Source organism: Triturus cristatus, chromosome 10, assembly GCF_964204655.1.
Source record: "Triturus cristatus chromosome 10, aTriCri1.1, whole genome shotgun sequence".
Classification (NCBI taxonomy): domain Eukaryota; kingdom Metazoa; phylum Chordata; class Amphibia; order Caudata; family Salamandridae; genus Triturus; species Triturus cristatus.
In genome coordinates, this window is record NC_140593.1 from 816,817,066 (window position 1) to 816,833,683 (window position 16,618).

Sequence of the window (16,618 nt, forward strand, 5' to 3'; positions counted from 1 at the left end):
GTTTTGGAAACCTGGGACTGTGTCAGACTCCAACCCCTCCCCAGGGGAGGCGTAGGAGTGGCACAATGAGAAATACTTTTTTTATTTCTCCTTGTTTTTCCTCTTTCTATGCGTGCTGCAGAACACCATCAATGATTGCTTTTGTGCAGAAAGGTGTCCCTTCCTGCACAAAAACAATCATCCTCACAAAGCAGGCACCCTTGCACCATGACGCAAGGGGGACTGCCCTGGCACATGGCATCTAATTGTGCCCCAGCGCTGGTGAAGGCACATGGATGCGTCATATTGTTGTTATAAGACGCCTCCCTGTACTTTTAAAATGATATAGCTCGGCGCAGCAAAAGGGATTGTGGTGCCGCGCTGGGTCGTTCTTTTGTAAATGAGGCCCCTATTTTTTTTATGCTGTTGCTTAAAATGGCCTAAACACTCTTCGGGGATCTGTCCTTTGAGCCCGATTGTCTTTGCAGAAATTGAGTTTGTCTGGTTTTGTGATGGCCATCCTGGCACCCATAGTGTGCAACACACACAAACCGACAAAACATGATATACCTCTATATACGAGGACTGGACAATGATTGTAATGGAGTATGTATCTACTATTCTGACTCCAGGCGCGTCTTGATACTAGGGTAGGTTATGCAGCTGAGCTGACCTAAGCAAATGTAACTTCACTTACAGTTTTTTTGATGCACTCGATCAAGTGTACCTCCACACACTACGAGGACTGGTCCGCTGGCAGAGCACACGCACACGCAATGCGCCTGATATTTTTCTTATTACATGTAAGCCACTTTTTCACTTAAGGATTCAGGATACTCATATTTTGTTCTAGATCAATTGCACATATTCTTCTAATAAAGGCAAATTTATTAGCACAAAAATTAGCTGATTTTAAAATTGTTCGTGCCCAGGCAGCGTCGGATTGGTAACGTGGGCACTTGGGCAATCCTGAGGGGCCGGTATCCGAATTCTAGCTGTGGGCTGCTTTTTTGAGCAGCCTGAGGGTCCGATTTGGGCGGTTTCTGCGTTGTTCAAGGCAGCCAGCTGCCCAGTGGGTGCCTGAGCGGCCTTTCTGGAGGCAGATGGGCGTCCCTCACCTGCCTTTTATCAAGGGGCAGAGCTGTCACTCCCTTTCTCTCGCTGGGCCGGCCCATTAATATATGCATATTGAGCTGGGCAGGGGCCTGAGAAAAAGTGGCCTCACTTGTTTTCAGGTGTGTTTCACCAATGTAAACTAATCCGTGCATTTATTTTAAACCAACCACCTCCACCACCCTCTTTTTAATAACATTTCGCCGAAGCAGTGTTTTGCGGAAAGGCAATATGTAAATGTGGGCCACTTTTTTTTTTTGCGTGCCCGGGCCGATTTTTAATCCCAATTCAACCCTGTGCCCAGGGTATGGCCAATGCCCACCAATTCTAGCTTCAGTCTCCTTCACCGGCCTGAGCTGTCTTTCTAGGACATTTTTCTTCCCATCTACAGCGCCACCTGGTGCTGCTATGAAAGCGCTGCATCTTAAACGTCTCATTTGCAGCAAGCAGCATTTGCCACTTTCATTCATGGGTACAGAGATGTCCGACCTCATTCCAAAATTTTTAGTCGTGCCTTTTAGGTGCCACTTTGCTGGGAAGTTCATTTCTGGAAAACATTCAGACGTTTTTGAAATCTTGTCTAAAACTCAATTAGAACGTTTAGTTTCTGGGAATATCTACAAAAGGGGTGAAGAGCAGATGAGGGATTCTGCAAGCAATGCAACAGCGAGTAAGAACAGCTGTGTAATGGAGTTAGCAGCCTAGTAGTTGGGGAGGGCGGAGCCAGGGTGGTGGAAGGAAGAGGAGGAGTCATGACAGGATAGGGGCAGTTAGAGTAGGGACAAGGCAGAGATAACAAGTAGGATAATAAAGCTCCTGTTACACCACAAGAAGTGTCTGTGGTTATTTGTAGCGCGATGCTACAACTGGCGACGAGGGTGGGATGAGCAAGCCCCACTGACCACGGAGCCCCAGAGATCGTCGAGGAGCCGGTAGCAGCCACAGGAACAAGTGTGGACCGGCCTGAAGTGACGAAGCCGATCGCTCCGAAGCGCGACTCACGCTAGATGCGTGTGTCTTGAATGACGCTAGTGTTTGCAGAAGTCTGGAGCCCACCCCGACCCTGCCTTGTGCCCAAGAGCGGAGAGAGAAGTGCCCCAACGTCAGAGACGCTGTCCCTGAAAGCCTGCCAGCGAGCGCCGGTGAGCGCGTTGAAATAGGAGCTGAAAGCCTGTCGATGCCGGCAGACCTCACGCCCGATGCGTGAGCTTTGGCACGCTGTCGCGAGGGAAAAGCGGGAAGCTGCAGAATAAGGCGGGAGCCCACCCCGACCTCACCTGATAGCTGTCGCCGCTGAGGAAAAGCAGGGCCTGAGGAGTGCCACCCTTGAAGCTGCCCGCCGGTGAGTCCAGCATGGAAAGGACTGAATGAGCCAGGAGAGAAAGCCTCGTGCGTGTGTAGTGATGGTGGCCATCTTGGAGTCAGGCGGCTTTCAAGACAGACCCCTTGAGTGTTGCAGAGCGGCCATTTTTAAGTCAGGCACCCAGCAAATAAGCAAGCCTTGTCAAGTGCAAATAAACAACCATTGGCGAGTAGACGTAAAACAAGCATTGTCAAGTGCAAACAAACAAGCATTGCTAAGTGCAAATAAACAAGCATTGGCAAGAAGAAGTAAACAAGCATTGTTGAGTGCGAATAAACAAGCATTGGCAAGTACAAATAAACAAGCATTGGTGAGAAGAAGTAAACGAGCACTGTCAAGTGCAAATAAACAAGCATTGTCAAGTACAAATAAACAAGCATTGGCGAGAACAGATAAAGACACAGGCACCAACAAAAGGGTGAGAAAAAACCAACGACACTATGGTGACTCCTCCTGTTTCACCGTCGAGGAAACTCCTTGTTGCGGGAGGATCACACCTGCGAGCTCCGGAACCTCTGACCGTGACCACAGGAGGGAGTATGGGCCCCAAGTGGCAAGAATGGTTAGAAGACTTCGAAGATTACATCGAGGGATCCAGAGTGACGGAAGACAAAGAGAAGTTAATTGCCCTCCGCAACCTAGCAGGCCGGGAGAGAAGTAAAATCATCAAGGATTTCTCACCTGCAGATAGTGGAACATATGACAAGGTGCGTGAGGCACTAAACAAAAAGTTTCTACATAAAAGAAACGTGGACTATGAGCGCCACGAGTTTCACCAAGCGCGTCAAGGAAAAGAGGAGGCAATGAGTGCATTTATCACCCGGTTACGACGGCTGTCGAGACACTGTGAGTTTGAAACCTTCTCGCCTGACGCTGCTATCAAATCACAAATCATAGTTGGCTGTCACTCAGAAGCTCTCAGGAGACGGCTACTGAGGAAATCCCACGAATTGGAAGAGATAGAAGAAATGACTCGTATATACGACGAAGCGGAGGAACACGCCGCTACCATCGAAACGGGACACAACGGCCGTCAGGAGCAAGCGCACCGCGTTCGAGACCGACCTCGTAGCAGAAGGAAGTATTCGCGGGAGAATAAATGGAGACAGAGACCGTCGTCTCACCAACGACGCCCGGAGTACAGGAGAAGAGAAACGGGGCGAAGGGACCAAAAGCCAGAGAGAACTAGCCGATGTTATCGGTGTGGTTATGACTATCCCCATATAGACACCTGTCCGGCCATGGGTCAGCGATGCAGGAAATGTGGGCGATCCAATCACTTCGAAGCCATGTGCGGGGACTGTCACAAAGAAAGGCGAGGTGAGACAATGAGATCGTCCCGCTCTGACACAAGAAGACATCACACTAGAGCTGTTCAAGGAGAGCCCAGGTGGTCCCCAGGTTCATCACATTCCAGCCGGGAATCACGCAGGTCACGCTGGGGACGCAGATCCCCATCTCGGGACTCGAGATCATCTTCCTCCAAAGACTCGACCTACACTGTGGAACACTTGAACCTGATTGCGGACCCTGATCAACTGAAAAAGTATCCACGCCTAGATATTAAAGTGGGGAATCACGACACCGAATTTATATGGGATAGCGGAGCCTCGCTGAACTATATCCCAGTTGCGGAACACGAGAAAATGGTCCCGAAACCCCCACTAACTTCTGCACCGGTCCGCGTCTTCACGTGGATGTCCAAAAGACCACTCCCCTGTCTGGGTAAATTCCACACAACTCTCACCCATGGCGACATCACTGTACAGGCGGTCATACATGTCATCAAAGGGCCTGAAGCTGACTGCCTACTTAGCCTCCCCACTGCGGAGCGTCTTCGTCTGGTGGAAGTCTTATTCACGGTCAACGACAATAAGAACTGTGTCAGCAAGTTTCCCAAATTACTTCCCAAATCGGGGAAGGCGGAGAACCTGGCTGACTACATGCCCCGCCACCCTCTGCCGTCGTCAGAATCCAAACCATCGATTGCTGAGGAGTATATCCACTTCGTGGATAACCAAGCATTGCCACCTGCCATTCCCATGGACGCCATTCGGGAAGTCACCGCCAAAGACACTGTCTTGCAAATGGTCCTCCACCGGATTCAAACTAATGGATGGAGATACAACCCGCGAGAAGAAGACACAGCCTCTACAATCCGGAAAGAGATACAAGCATTCCGCCACGTCTGTGATGAACTGTCGGTCACCACCGATGGAGTCATTCCAAGAGGTCAACGACTTGTCATCCCCAGTCAACTACGGCAGGGAGTTATCAATCTGGCCCATGAAGGCCACAGAGGAGTAGTATCTACAAAGCAAGCTCTACGGGAAAGCATCTGGTTCCCCTTTCTGGACCAAATGGTGGAAGCTACACTGAAGGATTGCCATCTCTGTCAGTTGACCAGCAAAAGCAATCCACCGGCACCACTACAAATGACCACCTTACCCAGTGGAGTGTGGCAAGAAGTTGCCATGGACTTCTATGGACCGCTGCAGTCTGGAAAATATGTGGTTGCCATAATTGACGAATATTCACGATTTCCCATCGCACAAATAATATCGTCTGCAAGCGCCTCCTGCACTCTCAAAATGCTAGATGAGATATTCGCAACATGGGGTGTCCCCAAGGAAGTCAAAACAGACAATGGGCCCCCATTCAATGGACACGAATTCAGTGCTTTTGCGAAACACATGGACTTTGAGCACAGAAAAGTTACACCACTCTGGCCACAAGCGAATGGCACCATTGAGAGATTGATGGCTACGATCAAAAAGACATTTCAGCAAGCCACTGCTGAGAAGAGAGAACTGCAGGCAGCTCTGAATGAAGTTCTAAGAGCCTACAGGGCAACTCCCCACTCAACCACCGGACAATTCCCTGCGACCCTCATGCTAGGGCGGCCAGTGAGAAATCATATCCCGACAGGGGAAGGTGCTCTGCAAGCGGTATCACCAAATTACATGCACCAGGAAATAGCTGTGACTGACAAGCATAACAAGGACAAAATGAAATCGTATGCCGATGCCAAGAGGAGGGCGAGGTCTCCATCCTTGCATGAAGGGGATCATGTCTTCGTTAAACAGGAGCAGCAGAGAAAGACTGATTCCCGATTCCGTGACGAGCCACTATTAGTTACCCAGCAGAAGGGCACGATGCTGACGGCGGAATCTGAACAACGCAGAATCACCAGGAACACCTCCCCCTTCAAGAGGTGTCCGCGAGACATAAAAGGACCTGGGGTGAGCCCGACTGACACTCCCGCACCTGAAGAACCTGATCCTAGTGATACAGGAGGCAGAGGTCAGGAGAGTGAGTCCGTGCCGAGCGTGTCCACTGGGAACATGTCACTACGGCCACGTCGTGAAATCCAGCCACCCAAGAGACTCATTGTAGAAATGGACTGAAGCATTGTTGATTGTTTGTTTTATTAAGAAAGGGGGAGATGTAATGGAGTTAGCAGCCTAGTAGTTGGGGAGGGCGGAGCCAGGGTGGTGGCAGGAAGAGGAGGAGTCATGACAGGATAGGGGCAGTTAGAGATGGGACAAGGCAGAGATAACAAGTAGGATAATAAAGCTCCTGTTACACCACAAGAAGTGTCTGTGGTTATTTGTAGCGCGATGCTACAAGCTGCTCATACACTTCAGCCAGTGTAACATCAGAGATAAGCACTGGAACGGTTAAAGGATTTTCCGTACGCTAGGCAAAATAGATTTCTGCCACCTAGAGCGATCCCCATAGGATGAAAAAATACCCTTTCCGTCCTTTTTACAGTAGAAGCCTTTCATCGCCCTTTGGACGTATGGCAGAACAGATAGTCGCTAAATCAGTGATAACACAGGGGATGAGTCTAGACGCTAGGCTTCTCAGCCAGGGAACGTATATTTAAATATTTATACACGGAGCCTGGCACAAGTCCACCAAGTCTGCCACACTGTCACCCTCCCATCTATTGTAGCCCCTGGAGATCTACGCAGCCAAACTCAGCTGGTTGCCGATTTTCTAAAATGGCTCTACACGACAATTTTACATTTTACCATCGCACCACTCCCAACTGTGAACAAGCTGGGCTAAGAGGTTTTTTCATTCCTAGGCTTTTCATAAACAAGTCGGTGCTTTCTTTGAGTTGTAGTCTGTTTTCACTTCAAATACACAAACCTGACTGAAACACTAGCCTTCAACTGGTTTGTAGAAGGACCACCTGGACTTAAATACATGGGGGCAGACTTACAAGCCCCATGCGCCACTTTTGCGTCACTTTTAACATGGGAAAAGTGACGCAACAGTGGCACAAGGGGCGTGTAAATCTGCCCCATGGTGTCCTAGTGATATGGAGACAGCCGCTCTCCCTACTGAGATGGCCTGTGTCAAAAGAGATTGTGAGGTCCCAATACATCACTTCAGTACACAACAAATCTTTTTTTTTGTGGTGAAGGGGTGCTTGTAAGGCGATGCCTAGACTCCAGGATCAGTCTTGGCGCTGACAATGATTTCATTTGAGTCGGCAATCCGCGGAGGCCATTCACAGAGCTTGTGTTTGTTTAAGCACACTTCCAGGGTTGAAAAGAGTTGGGGCCAGATGTATCAAAGGGTTTTACCCATTCTGTGCCTATGGGAAAATATGTTCATACATATGGCCCTTGTAAATTTGAGCTGCGGTGATGATGTACGAATTCCAACAGACAGGCTCTCCCAAAGCTTTGCATCTTGGAATCTGAAAGCCCTCAAACCCCATTCTGTATTCACCCCTGGGAGATAAAAAAAAATAATTTAAAAAAAATAGCCTTGTATTGAGATCTGAGATTACAAGTAGGAAGGTACTTTTAAAAAAAAAATTCTTAGAAGTTGTGGATCTACTTCGTGGAAAAGTTTGTACATAAATATTTCCACGAGGAGCTGGTGTAAGCGATCAGAAATAGTCTTGATATGTTTCAAACACATCTATATCTGCTCTAGGTGACGAGCATCAGCTGCTGATAAAAGAAAATTGATTAAGGCCATTGGAAGGGTAACAAGACAAAAATAACACGTGAATAGATTGACAGAGAAAAGCGCTTAATAAATATTTTAAAAATTTTGCAACAAATGTACATACAGAGAACACATCAATAAGTTCAAATCATATGGCGTGAGCATTATACACTTCTGCACAGGATTATAATGGTTGTTAAAGGCCCTCTTCTAAAATGATAGACCTGAGGGGGAAGCTAATTTGAATTGACTAATATCATTTGCTGTACAAAAGTGTGCTCAACAAAGTGAATGAAGAGGCCTCGATAATACTTAAATAAACAAACAGAAAATGCAATATGTAGGAAAAGACTTCTGTAGCAGTTGGTCAAGCTGCCATTGCTCTAGTGTTCTTTATGACTTTTAGTTCTCCAATTTAATATTTAACACATTATAATACAATTTTAACTTTAGATATTTGCCCACTCACCAGCCTGTCTGCATGGGATTTAGTGCTTTGACTTTGTTCCTCGAGGCGCCGCAGACGGTCCTCGATATCTCTGACATCTATCTGTTTATAACAAAATAAACTCAGGTTACACACATAGTAAAAGATCTGAACATATACTGAGTGAATTAAGGTGACATCATCTCACGAAAATTTGAAAGCGATTTCAGTGTTATTTTAAGAATTTTGTGGCCCCAGGCATGAAATATGTTTGCCCCCCTGTTTGGAACAAATTTGAATTTTATTACACTTTCTCTACAAATTCAAGCCTTGTGATAACAAATACTATTGACTTATACTGAAAAGGGTGCGACAGAGAAACAGAAGGGAACCAGGAAGTTCACTTTCCCAGTGGCCCTTTGGAAGGTGGGCCGTGGGGGCCCTGGCAAGTGTCCACTTTGCCCTGTCTTAAAACATCTATGAGATTAGACATAATGGGCCAGATGTATCAAAGGGTTTTACCCGTTCTGTGTCTATGGGAAAATGTGTTTGTACATATGGCATAATATCACTCAAATATGTTAACCCCGTAAAATAAGCACTTTTTGCAATTCATTAACTGGTTTCTTGAATATTTCTTTTTTTCTCACTAACATTACATGTAGGAATATAACACTATGTTCTGTGCCAAAAATCGTTCATATGCATAATTCGAGGCAGGTTAATCTGAGGTCATGTACGGTTTGTCTCAGGAACAGTAAGTTGCCCTTACAAATTCAGTGTCCCGAAACCCAAATATTGTCAAATGAACCTGATAGAGGGATAACGTCAGCGCTAAAGGTGGGCTGAAGAGTGTAAGTTGATAAATGGACCAGAGAAGGGACTCTCTCTTCATGTCTTTTCAGCAACTCTTCACAATTTGTTTGGATTTAAGATAAACAATTATTTTTTTTCTTATTATGTATTTTTTACTGGTAACACTCAGTGACGTACATTGCTTCACGCCTACAACCCTGAGGCCGGCTGACATAGCTTCGTAAGTTAGAGTGCATCACATCTTATCCCACATCCCTGAAGCCTGACATCGCTGTATGTCAAATATGCAATGCATTAAGTTCAACCGATATTGCAGCATTGTACATCATTACTATAGCAATTTTCCCTACGGGAAGTCGCAGTTTTCTTATTTAACATAACTGTACAAAACACCCAACTCCCTCCCCTCCCCCACCCGAACCTGAAGAGGTGTCTAGTCAGTAACCCTCCCAAAAGTCCCACTCTTATACACTACCTAGCTATGAGGTCACCTTCAAGAGGTCGCCTCACTTCTGTGATTCCTATTATGGTCAGTAATATGTCAGTAATGGCCGTCGTGTCGTCCCCAATCTTTAAGCCCCATCTGCGCAGAAGGTAAACCCACCCCTCAGTCCCGATGCTCCCACACACTTGTGAAGATTGTCTTTAAGACTATTTAGACATCAGCTACTCCAACGTCCATACCGCTGTCCGCCCTCAACTCAGTATCCACTGGCGTGTTGCCCCTTTTAAGGTAGTGGAATAGAAATGGTCCCAGAGCATGCATAAAAATTGAGAAAGATCAACGCAACAACGCAACAAATATTGCAACAATTTTAAGGCAGAACCATAGTGTTATTTAATCACACTTGGAACAGGCACATAAATGCATACGATAAATCACACTATTTACAAAAGTGCGGGGTGCCACGGGGAAGGGGAGGGAGTGACGAATTAGGTGGGGTAGTAGGATAAGTGACATAAACAAGTTCATAACAATGGTACAAGTCAATTGCTGGGCACCTTACTGTCGTGCCAAATATTCAAGAGTCATTCATTGACAGAATTAAATGTTATTGCCAAATAGCCATATACAAGTGAAAGTCCACAGTGCTCAACGCACTATTGAGGGTACTGGCATGATGGGATGTCGACGTTTCGACCCCTCTTCAAAGGTAGGTAGATTAATTCCTTACAGGTGGGGTCTTCCTCAGGACATTTACCCACATTAATTCTTCCAACCTCGCTATCGAACTACCCGAATGGTCTTTCTTCCATTCTCCCGTTGATGGCAGCATCCAGCGGCTGCACCCGGTGTAACGTCACGCGGTTTCAGCGTTCTCCTTATCTGGGAGCCGCTCCGCGTCGTCAGTTAGCCGTCAGAGTCGAGCGGGTTCAGACACGTACGCCGTCTCAAGGTAAGGGAACCGCTTTAATGATACTCCGTGTACATTGGCTAATTCGACCTAGGATTTTTGTCCTTGTTCCTATGATCAGTCCCCCTCTTTATTAACAGTTAATTTTGCCTTATCCATTAGTATTACGGCTTTCCAGTATTTGCCTCTATTTAATTTTTAGTCCCGTTACTAGGTCCTCGTATCCAACACGATTAATCCCCCTGCATGTACATTGATTACTGCGATTTATCCACGCATTGGGTATTAGCAATTCCCGCTGGATTGACCTTTTCCTTTTAATAATATGTTTGTTCAGTCTTTCTATTTATTGGAATCGCCAGTCCCGCTTTCTGACTTCCTAGTATACGGATGATAGTATGGGGTACCAGGTCCTGTTTGCTTTGTATTTCTCCAGTTTTGGACTACCTATCAGGTTTCCCATTTAAAGAGCGCTCTCTCCATTTGGTTTTTAGAGGCTGCTTTCTCGGTGATTCATTTCACCCAACATACCGGATTAACAGACCGGTGTGATTTGACGGAGTAATCTAATCCTCCCATTTTTGCTAAACAATACACGTGAGTTTATATTAATTTGGAGTCATTACCCACCTCCCTCTCTTCAAGTCAACTCCACTGTTGACCACACTGTCGCTTTTAAATTCATTTTTAGGTGACCTTTCACTCCCACCCGACCGTGGAGCCTTCTTTGCCCAGATGCCAAGCTGTCACTGACTAGATGCTCTCTTTTTCTGGTAATTATGGCAGTTATATCCATATCCAGTCCTGCAGTTGAATCTTTGCTTGGCACTATCATTTCTAATTCCCACCCACATCTTTGCATAGGTGCCTACCTTCCCCGGTTCACCATCCTCTTTGTCCTGAGGAAGACCCCACCTGTAAGGAATTAATCTACCTACCTTTGAAGAGGGGTCGAAACGTCGACATCCCATCATGCCAGTACCCTCAATAGTGCGTTGAGCACTGTGGACTTTCACTTGTATATGGCTATTTGGCAATAACATTTAATTCTGTCAATGAATGACTCTTGAATATTTGGCACGACAGTAAGGTGCCCAGCAATTGACTTGTACCATTGTTATGAACTTGTTTATGTCACTTATCCTACTACCCCACCTAATTCGTCACTCCCTCCCCTTCCCCGTGGCACCCCGCACTTTTGTAAATAGTGTGATTTATCGTATGCATTTATGTGCCTGTTCCAAGTGTGATTAAATAACACTATGGTTCTGCCTTAAAATTGTTGCAATATTTGTTGCGTTGATCTTTCTCAATTTTTATGCATGCTCTGGGACCATTTCTATTCCACTGTTTGTTACCCAGGTCCCAGTGATTATTGGGTTTGCCCTTAGTTCTAAACCTTTTAAGGTAGTCCGCATATAGTCCCCAGAAATTTTTTGGCCTACTCCGCGGTGATAATAATTCACTAAAAATCTCTGATTGCGTGCAGCAGTAAAGCACGTCCTGTTCCCACTGTGCCACTGTTGGCAAGGGCCCCCGCATCCAGCACATCGCCACCCTGCGCTTCGCCAGCAGTAGTCCCATATCTACAAGGTTCCGCGCCGCCTTAGGTAGTCCCCTAGAGTAGCCCAGGAGTGCCACTGCTGGGTCAGGAGTAAGTTCCAGTGTTGCTATACTTCCTATCACCTGAAAAATAGCTTCCCAGAATTTGAAGACACCTGGACAATCCCACGCTAAGTGATAGAAGTGATAGAAGTGAGCTGAATATATATTACCTACTGGCGGTCGCCAGTAGGTAGTTATAGTTAGGACCCTGTTTCCATAGGAAAACCGCAACATTCTATTTTGAATAACTTTGGCGCCGGTCGACTAATCCTCGCCAAATTTTCAAAATAGGTGGGGCGCTACGCTCCGCTCCTACCCTGAAAGTCTCGGGGGGATTCGTCAAGCAGGGGCTGAGATAAAAGGGGGGTCCCAAAACGCGTTTTTCCCATGCATTTTTCCATAGGACCTTTAGACACAGCTACAGCCCGAACGGCTGAACAGAGTTCCTTGAAATTTGGCAGAGAGGTAGTCTACAGGTCAAGGAAGTGCCTTTTGTAGGTTTGGTGTAAATCTGTTCAGTAGATTCTGAGAAAATAGCCTTTAAATCAATATATATATCTGAGCCAGCTTACGGTGCGCTTACCGTACGCGTACGGTGACGTGCGCGAGCGCGATTCTGATTGGCTGTTCGATCTAAGTAAACATTCGAATCGGTCGAAACCAGGAAGCGGCGGCCGCCATTTTCTCTCTCGCACTCTGAAGGGGGCAGCAAAAACAAAGACAAAAAACATCTAAAGGGGCAGTATATTCAGTTCTTAACCACCCAGCATCGATATAGGTGTCCCCAAACAACCCCAAAGGCCCCAAAATTTTTTTTATTTTTTTTTCGAAAAATCGCCGATTACGCTTACCGTACGCGTACGGTTAAAATTATTTTTAAAAAAAAATTATCCACACTATCCCCACCCCGTGTGCAAATGGTGCCCGAAGGGCACCATTTTTGCATGGCATATTTAATCATTGAAAGTATAAATGAATACCATTCACAACGAAGCGCATAATATGTCCCCCATGTGCGCACAGTGCGCGAAGCGCATCGTGCGTACATGGCCCATCCCGCGTAACGTGGGCACGCGGTGCGCGCAGCGCACCGCGTGACCACCGTGCGTGCACGGCACTAACGGCTTAAAGTGGGCGCGCGGTGCGCGAAGCGCATCGTGCGTACATGGCCCATCCCGCGTAACGTGGGCACGCGGTGCGCGCAGCGCACCGCGTGACCACCGTGCGTGCACGGCACTAACGGCTTAAAGTGGGCGCGCACCGCGTGCTCACTGTGCACGCACGGTGCGCGAAGCGCACCGTGCGCGCACGGAACGAACTGCGTTAACTGGGCACGCACGCCACGAATGGCGTAAAGTAACTTAGCATTTAAAAAACCGTACAAATTCACTGAAAAAACCATAGGTTTCACACACGTTATAGTTAGGAATTAGCATTTAAAAAACCTTGCAAATTCACTGAAAAAACCATAGGTTTCACACAAGTTATAGTTAGCTGTACATTTCACTCATAAAAAACCAATGAAATTCCCCTGTTATAGTTAGTGCAGGCAACTATAACTCACGCGACCGCAATCCTCTGCTGATGACATATGTGTCTTTATGAAAAAAAAATATTTGTAATATATGTATAGCTAAAATTTAATGGAAGAAGACATGGGCAAATAAGTGTCTAAATACAGTATTAGCATCAGCAGAAGATTGCGGTCGCGTGAGTTATAGTTGCCTGCACTAACTATAACGGGGGAATTTCATTGGTTTTTTACGAGTGAAATGTACAGCTAACTATAACTTGTGTGAAACCTATGGTTTTTTCAGTGAATATATATATTACCTACTGGCGGTCGCCAGTAGGTAGTTATAGTTAGGACCCCTTTTCCATAGGAAATCCGCAACATTCTATTTTGAATAACTTTGGCGCCGGTCGATGAATCCTCGCGAATTTCTCAAAATAGGTGGGGCGCTACGCTCCGCTCCTACCCTGAAAGTCTCGGGGGGATTCGTCAAGCGGGGGCTGAGATAAAAGGGGGGTCCCAAAACGCGTTTTTCCCATGCATTTTTCCATAGGACCTTTAGAACGAGCTACAGCCCGAACGGCTGAACAGAATTACTAGAAATTTGGCAGAGAGGTAGTCCCTATGTCAAGGAAGTGCCTTTTGTAGGTTTGGTGTAAATCTGTTCAGTAGATTCTGAGAAAATAGCCTTTAAATCAATATATATATCTGAGCCCGCTTACGGTACGCTTACCGTACGCTTACGGTAAGCTTACGGTACGCGTACGGTGGCGTGCGCGAGTGCGATTCTGATTGGCTGTTAGATCTTAGTAAACATTCGAATCGGCCGAAACCAGGAAGCGGCGGCCGCCATTTTGTGTGTTTCACTCAGAAAAAAAAGAGTGAAAACAAGAAAAGGGGGCAATGAGGAGAGTTACAGACCCCCTTACATTTGTGAGGGGGTCAAAGAAGGACTGTAAAGTACAAAGAAAACATTTATTGATTTTTTAAAAAATCACGGGGTACGCGTACGGTAAGTTTACGGTAAGCGTACGGTAAAAAAAAATAAAAAAAAATAAATGAAATTCAGATTTAAGTGTTCAGATATTAGGGGGCTCTAAAAAGAGCCGTTGTGTTTATGAAATGATTTTTTAGTGGTACCTACAAGTAAGTACCGATGCAGAGTCTAAGGTTCAAGAGGAAGACTCTGTTCCCTTCATCATTGAAGTGCACACCATCTCCTCTATAAATGTCTTGCATGTCATAACGCAAGTTGTTGTGGTAAATGGCACCCATACCATAGTCACGGAGGAAAGCAGAAACAGATTTGTTGACGTGCTTTCTTGCTTTGTCAATCTGCGGACAGAAATGATTGGACCAGTTCCATTTTTGCCTTTGGCATATGTTGGAAAACACAAAGGCAGTTTTAGGGAAAAGTGAAAACAGTTGTGCAAAGGTGTCCTTCATAAGCATTTCCAGACCTACCCCAGTCAAAGTGCCTAGGTCATTGCCACCACAGTGCACTATTATGAGGTCAGGGTGTTGGATTTGCATGAAGGATTTCACCAATGGCATCAATTGGTGCCACTTTAACCCTCTCTGACCAATCCATTTAATGTCTACATTTGGCAAAGCAAGGTCTCTCACCATATCTGTTTTCTCTGCAAACTTTTCACTCCAGAAGACATAGCTGTGCCCTACAATCCACACTGTGAACATCTTCAAAGGAGAACTGGATGCACTCAGGAGGTGTCTTTCAGTAGAATGGCAATATGAAAAGAAAGACAGTTTGGAAATGGAGGCATACATATTTTTTTCAAAACAAAAAGAACTGATTGGCTGTTTCATACCATTCTAGAATAAAAACTAGGCTGTATGTGTAAATTAATAGAAGCATGTTTTGTATTGGTACAAAAAAATGTGTTACCAAAGAACAGTACTATGGATTTGCTGTTAGGTTTGAAAAGTCAAGCACTCTTGCTCTGTGGAATTGAAACATTGTGTGGCGAACTTCTAACCTAACTCCACACAGCAGTGTTCCATGAGCTGTTGCTATGGTAGCAGGCAGAAGTCAAGTTGGGGGAAGGGTACTAGGTAGAAGTCAAGTTGGGGGCAGGGTACTTTTGGAAAAGGGTTGGTTTTCAACCAATAGAAATGTGTGATTACATTTGAAAAAAAGGGGGAAGCACTGAGATTTGAAACTTACATGTATATGTGTGGAAAAATAGAGGGAAAGTTTGCCATTATCTGGTTCTGCTGAGAGGAGAGAGGTGAACAGAACAGAGATCCTGGCTCTGATAATCTGCTGTTTGAGTGCCACATTTCTTTCACAACTAACTAATTTTAAAGGTGAGGTTAGAGTTTGAGAGGAGATGTATATGGTAAATTAAGAAATGAATAATAGAAATGGAAATTCTTTTTGTTGAAGTTGCGTTTATCATTTTCTGTTTTGGGAGAAATTAAAATGTGAGGAACATGTAAAATAATATGGACTATGTTTTCACGATAAATTAAGGTGTACTGGAAAAAAAAAGAATAGTTTAAGGGTTTGAGGTTGGACTCAGTAATGCAAATACATTCAGCATCACTAAGGCTGGTTGCCCTTGCTGGAATGTAGGCAGCCACCCAGGTTACACATGGTGGTGGTCTGAAAAAGCAGTTTGGACATGTGCATTTAAAAAAATCAAAAAAGGGGTTTCATAATGTGTCAGTCTGTAAAAGTGATTTTCACTTGCCAAAAAAAAAGAGCAGTAAGTGTGCATTCAAATTGGCAAAGAAATTTCGTTTTGGGACTAATGTGAAAACATGACTCTGTGTGGAAATAGGAATTACAGGCAGAGATTTATTGCGTTTTTTTCTGGTGATTTCACAGTTGCATTAGTAGGAAAAAGGGGGAGCGATTTTTTGGGGGAAGAAGCAGACTCTTAGCACACACCCATCTGCTTGCCATGTATAATCATGCACAGTATTTACAAGCGAGTGGGGTTTTCAGGTTTTAGTCTGTAATGCAAATACATTCAGCATCACTAAGGCTGGTTGCCCTTGCTGGAATGTAGGCAGCCACCCAGGTTACACATGGTGGTGGTCTGAAAAAGCAGTTTGGACATGTGCATTTAAAAAAATCAAAAAAGTGGTTTCATAATGTGTCAGTCTGTAAAAGTGATTTTCACTTGCCAAAAAAAAAGAGCAGTAAGTGTGCTTTCAAATTGGCAAAGAAATTTCGTTTTGGGACTAATGTGAAAACATGACTCTGTGTGGAAATAGGAATTACAGGCAGAGATTTATTGCGTTTTTTTCTGGTGATTTCACAGTTGCATTAGTAGGAAAAAGGGGGAGCGATTTTTTGGGGGAAGAAGCAGACTCTTAGCACACACCCATCTGCTTGCCATGTATAATCATGCACAGTATTTACAAGCGAGTGGGGTTTTCAGGTTTCAGTCTGTAATGCAAATACATTCAGCATCACTAAGGCTGGTTGCCCTTGCTGGAATGTAGGC

At 45.3% G+C, this 16,618-nt stretch overlaps 1 protein-coding gene across 1 annotated transcript in view; it reads right to left on the bottom strand.

The window, feature by feature from the left end:
• LOC146790058 (uncharacterized protein C16orf96-like) overlaps window positions 1–16,618 on the bottom strand; it is a 346,006-nt gene that overhangs the window by 204,092 nt on the left and 125,296 nt on the right. The window contains exon 3 of the mRNA XM_085628406.1: window positions 7,896–7,976. Within this exon, the coding sequence (XP_085484532.1) occupies window positions 7,896–7,976 (81 nt within the window). The remainder of the gene's footprint in view (window positions 1–7,895; window positions 7,977–16,618) is intronic.